Genomic DNA, 5,739 nt, shown 5'->3' with positions numbered 1-5,739 from the left:
TCCTCAGGTGTACTGGTTCACTGTGGAGTTTGGTCTGTGTAAGCAGGGCTCGGAGATCAAAGCTTACGGCGCTGGACTGCTTTCATCGTTTGGAGAGCTGCAGGTAAGAGAGGGCATCAAAATGACTAGCGTGGGCTCAGCTGGTTCATCAGACAACCTAAGATCCATATAACGTCTGTTATAATACACTCAGTGGTCCACCGGGGGAGTAGGCCCACCTGCCCCGCGGGTGAAGTGCTTCAGCGGGGGCAGAGAGAGAAAGAGGACGAGCAGCTCGCTATGGAGGTCACGAGTCACATCCGCCGCCGGCAGCAGAGGATGTGCACTCGGTCGCATCAACAGGACAGCAGAGCCTGAATCATGCCGCACTTCCTGTTTACTGTAGCGATGGGCACAGAGAGGAACTCTGGACAAACTGAAATAAAAAATCTCCTTTTTTTCCCCCGCTGTTTTCTTTCAGTACTGCTTGACAGACGAGCCCAAAATCCTGCCCTTTGACCCCGCCAAGACCAGCCTCCAGAAATATCCAATCACAGAGTACCAGCCTGTTTACTTTGTTGCCGACAGCTTTGAGGACGCCAAAGAGAAAGTGAGGTAAAAAAACTAAAGAGGTTTCTTTTTCCTGTGCACACACACACACACACACACACACACACACACACACACACACACACACACACACACACACACATACATACATATATTGGAAGTTTTTCCGTCTGCCTGCAGGAAGTTTGCAGCCACCATCCCCCGGCCTTTCACTGTGCGGTACAATCCCTACACCCAGAGTATTGAAGTGCTGGACAACACCCAGCAGCTCAGGAACCTGGCCGACAGCATCAGCAGTACGTGTCACCTCCATGTTAAACACCCAGATGTCACAATAACGTTGTTATTTACAGTGATTGAGTTTTTTCCTTTTATTTCAGGTGAAATGGGGAAACTGTGTGAAGCCCTGCGGAAACTGGAATAACTGCACGAGCGCTCTGAGCCGAAGCTCCCCGAGGATCCTCGTGCGTTGCTTCGGGTTCTGCTTTGCACGCCTGCAAGTTACTTCTATTAAAACAAATATGCAAGTCAAATAATGGCGATATTCATGTAATCCAATTAGTATTTTAGCTATGAAGTGTAGCTTCTTTCTTATGTAGGATGATAATGAATGTGCAGCTCAACATGTTACTGTCAGTATCACTACACCTTTACTGTAAAGACTTGTTTTTCAAAAGAGTTTTGTCAATGATTATTCCTTTAGTGGATTTCATTCCTAATATTATGTAAAAACAGCATCATTTTTCTACGCATTTCAAAGCGAGCATATTGGCAGATATGTTGTCTTTAGCTTCATCTTCGCTCGGCTAAATTCAATGTTTTTCTAAATGCATGAAACGTTGTAATGAAACAAATAAATATTTCTCTTCTGTCTCTTTGTCGTTCATTTGTTTCCTCTATTGATATTTACTTCTCACACACTTCCTGTTCATAATGATGCACACAGCTCATTCATCATTATGATGAATAAAGGAGATTTTATACTTTGTAAATAACCAATAAATATGTATATAAATAAAAAGAATACACTATAAATGCAACACTAAGCACTTTTAAACCTTACAAATCCGAATCACCTGTTTTATAAACTTATAAAAAGGATTCCTATAATGACCTGTTTTCAATACATATGTGGTTCAAACCTTTTTGAAGAGCCTATTCCCCCCCCCCCCTGATGGCACTGTTTGTGTCCCATAAAGAGATCATGACGCAAAACAAGACAACAAAAAAAACAAACGCACGTGCCGCACTTGCGCAACTCATCTCCATAAAGCCCTGCGATGAGCGGGGGCTTTAAAGCTGTCCGGGCAGGGGGTGATGGCGCACACGCAGCTGTGAAGCCCCCAGCAGACAGCTGTGAAGCCCCCAGCAGACAGCGGGAGGATGAAGACGGAGAGCGGCGGGCAGGCGGCGCCGTTCAGCGGGAGGAGGCAGAGCCTGATCGGGGATGCTCGCCGGGAGCGCAGCAGCGGCTCCGCGGGCTCCCCGGGGCCCCCGGGCCCCTCCAGGTACGGAGACAGCTTCGTGTTCGAGGAGAAGGACGGCAGGGTCACGCTCAGCGTCCTCTTCACGCTCAGCAACGAGAAGAACGCAGGATTCTTCAAAACTGGGAAAATATTCGAGGTAAGCCTTAAAGTTATTACTAGTGGAGACTTTTTATGTGTTGATTGTTTGGCAGATTAATCCTTAATGTTTGGAATCATGAAATATGGACTTCAACCTAATTTATTCTCACAATACTGTAATTACTGATTCATTTTCTGCAGATCAACAAAGCGCTAGGTCGATGTTGAGACAATTAAACGTAGTTTATAACAAATATTTGACATTATAATACGTTTCTGGTATGAAAAAATACAAGTGTTAACTAAAACTGTCAATAAAAATAGAGTACTTAAGTAGGGTTGGCCTCCAAGTACCTTAATATTGTGCTTGAGTACTGTATAGAGTAAATGTACTTAGTTACTTTTCAGCAATGCACACAGGCCTATTGTATATGATTCATATTTGTAACATTAATAACCAAATTGATTGACCAAATAAATGTGAGTTTTATTCACATTCAGGACTGATAATAAATAATAACAATAGATCATTGATGTAAACAATAACAAACAAGGTTCCAGTATTGTGTATATTCTGATGTTCTCTTGCACCTGAGGCTTTAATTAAACTTCTGTCGGATTAGTGATCAGTTAAGGAGATAAAACTATTATTAAATAAAAGCAAATTGGCTTCGAGTTTAAGAAATTAATACAAAATCTGTACATTTCTTCAGCATAATGACAAGAACTACACGACAGGGCCAGGATGGGACGCGGAAGCTTCTTTGATTAGAATCATTTTGTGTCATTTTTAACATCGTTTTTTTATCCATCACAGACGTTTGAAGCAAAACTTCTCCACATCGAAAGCCGGCCGGGGAGGAAGTCGAAGAACAGCACGACGGACCTGGAGTTCTTCATGAAGTGTGAAGTTCACAGCTCTGACCTGGACGTCTTCATCAACTCGCTGAAGAGAGTGGTTGACGACGTTCGCTCCATACCAGAGGAAAAAGGTGATTATAATGATTACTGGACACTTCCTGCTTCTTCATTTGACCTATTAAAACATCTGGTTAGCTCCCTCATTAGGGCATGACATGCGATGTTACAGGCCTTATGTTATGTGATAATAAGGGACAAATACAGACGCACTAACTCGTTGTTCTCCCTCCCGTCGCCACCAGTTCCCTGGTTCCCCCGACAGATAAAAGACCTCGACAGATGCAACATGTTAATAACCAAATTCGATCCGGACATGGACCAGGATCATCCAGTGAGTGTTTATGCATCTGCTGCACAATGTCACACTTTGAAATCCTTATTTCTATGACTTTAACATCTTTTCTTCTGCAGGGATACAGCGATCCAGAATACAGGAAGAGACGGGCGTTCATCTCTGAGCTTGCCTTCAGATACAAACAGTGAGATATTTATCCCTCCTCATTAAACACTGAGTATCCCTCCAATGTCCTCTCATAAATTCATTTTCCTTGTCCCAGGGGGGACCAGCTGCCCACTGTGGAGTACACACCAGAAGAAGTATCCACATGGTGAGAATACAGTGCACCGTCTACATGCAGACGCACGCTGGAGGATGTTAAAGTCCTGGGATGTGTTGTTGTGTTAAACAGGAAGGAGGTGTACCTGCAGCTGCGGAGTATTTACCCGAGTCTGGCCTGCAGGCAGTTCATGGACGGGCTGCAGCAGCTGGAGAAAGAGTGCGGCTACGGAGATGACTGCATCCCTCAGCTCAGAGAGGTCTCTGCCTTCCTGAAAGGTGACGAACACTCGCACGTTTACAATCAGGACATCTTTTGGGGTTTGAAAAGGTGCAATTTAAGGTTGTGAAATAAGTCTTAATGTGTGGTTTAAAAGGTACACATGTGTCAATATCAATGAGCTTCAGTGTGAATCATGCTCCTTTACAAAGTGCACGGATGCATCGGCTCTACTGACGTGCGTCTGACGTGGTTCCTCTTGTTTTCAGAGAGAACTGGTTTCCAGCTGCGTCCAGTGGCCGGCCTGCTGTCAGCCAGAGACTTCCTCACCAGTTTGGCCTTCAGGGTGTTTCAGTGCACACAGTACATCCGCCACCCCTCAGCGCCCATGCACTCCCCTGAGCCGTGAGTCGGTGTTCTGGGACCGATTGTATCTATTAATGTGTTCAGCTGCTTGTTCTGACATTCACTCGCTCCGACAGAGACTGCTGCCATGAGCTGCTCGGCCATATTCCCATGCTGGCAGATAAAGAGTTCGCCCAGTTTTCACAGGTAGCTGAGCTTTGATTTAACATAACGACTCTAATCTAGTTGTATTACCTTTAATACTAATTCATTGGAACTATTTCAGGAGATTGGACTTGCCTCGCTTGGAGCTTCAGATGAAGACATTGAGAAACTGTCAACGGTAGGTTTCTGTTAGGGTAACTTGATCATCTTTTTTGATTCAATGTCATGTCAAGAGAAGATCTCTTCACTTTGTGCCTGTGACAGATCTTCACTGCCACCTAGTGGTGTGAATAAATGCCTGCACATTGTGTGTGGATCATGCTCTGGGTGTTTTCTTCCCTCTTGCTTTAGTTATATTGGTTCACTGTGGAGTTTGGCCTCTGCAAGCAGAACGGATCAGTGAAGGCTTACGGCGCCGGCCTCCTGTCGTCGTACGGAGAGCTTGTTGTGAGTGTCTTTTCTTCACACACAAATACTTGACTCTATATTCAGTTTTCAGTCTTTGACCTCTGACCTGTCCCCGCAGTACGCTCTGTCCAATGAGCCGGAGTACAAGCCGTTCGACCCGGAGGAGACCGCAGTGCAGCCGTACCAGGACCAAACCTACCAGCCCGTTTACTTTGTGTCGGAGAGCTTCGAGGACGCGAAGGCTAAGCTCAGGTATTCACTTGTTACCGTCTTCATTACATTAATCTTTATGTTACACTCTTACAATACAGTCAAATATTCTTTTTATTGGATGTTGCTTGGACATAAAATCTTGGAACGAACATCTGAGTCTAAATCAAAGAAGAAGGACAACCTTTGTTAATTACTTTATTCTAAAGTAAAAAGTTTTACTTCACAGAATTTAATACATAAAAAAATCTGTTTTTTAATATAATTATCCCGTGCGTTTATTTTATTTTATTCATTTTCAAAAAAATATTTATTTTGCAATTTTCAGTCTTTCAAAATTGTATCTATTGTCGTTTTAATTTAAATATCTAGTCTGTTTATATTTATATGAAAGGTGTGAAGAGCACGGTCCTACCTACTCGTGCTGGTGAACATCTCCACAGTCTCACATCTGTATCTCTGCTCCCCAGGAGATACTCTGCAACCATCAAGCGTCCCTTCGCAGTTCGCTACGACCCCTTCACCTGCAGCATGGAGGTTCTGGATCAGCCCAGCAAGATCCAGAACGCCCTGAGCCAGATCAGAGAAGACCTGAAGAACCTGCACAGCGCGTTGGAGAACTTCAGCTCATCCTAAGAGCGGTGAACAGAAGAAGAAGAAGGTCATGCAGAGAGTGAAAAGGACATTTGGCCTTTGTAAATATTTTATACAAGATCATGAACAAAATCATAAAGTAGTCAGGTGTGTGAGGCTTGTTTTTGTGCATTGTGTAAAAATAAATAAATGTTTATTTTCATGAA

General features: G+C 43.8%; 2 protein-coding genes across 3 annotated transcripts in view; both read left to right on the top strand.

The window, feature by feature from the left end:
• The window catches only part of pah (phenylalanine hydroxylase), an 11,216-nt gene extending 9,796 nt beyond the window's left edge, over window positions 1-1,420 (top strand). The window contains exons 10-13 of one of the 2 annotated variants that reach the window (XM_029462091.1): window positions 8-103; window positions 461-594; window positions 730-845; window positions 930-1,420. In XM_029462091.1, the coding sequence (XP_029317951.1) occupies window positions 8-103; window positions 461-594; window positions 730-845; window positions 930-973 (390 nt within the window). In that variant the 3' untranslated portion in view covers window positions 974-1,420. Of the gene's footprint in view, window positions 1-7; window positions 104-193; window positions 595-729; window positions 846-929 lie in introns of those variants that run through there. The other variant, XR_003834557.1, reaches the window with a different exon arrangement.
• A 512-nt stretch (window positions 1,421-1,932) lies between these two features.
• On the top strand, window positions 1,933-5,739 carry th2 (tyrosine hydroxylase 2). The gene is made up of 12 exons (XM_029461962.1): window positions 1,933-2,172; window positions 2,932-3,106; window positions 3,278-3,366; window positions 3,447-3,514; window positions 3,593-3,643; window positions 3,725-3,870; window positions 4,081-4,216; window positions 4,294-4,363; window positions 4,443-4,499; window positions 4,673-4,768; window positions 4,848-4,981; window positions 5,410-5,739. The coding sequence occupies exons 1-12, from the start codon at window positions 1,933-1,935 to the stop codon at window positions 5,573-5,575; spliced, it is 1,428 nt and encodes a 475-aa protein (XP_029317822.1). The 3' UTR covers window positions 5,576-5,739.

This window comes from Cottoperca gobio, chromosome 23, assembly GCF_900634415.1.
Source record: "Cottoperca gobio chromosome 23, fCotGob3.1, whole genome shotgun sequence".
Classification (NCBI taxonomy): Eukaryota; Metazoa; Chordata; class Actinopteri; order Perciformes; family Bovichtidae; genus Cottoperca; species Cottoperca gobio.
The sequence above is the reverse complement of the archived record's forward strand: the minus strand, read 5'-3'. Positions and strand labels throughout refer to the sequence as shown.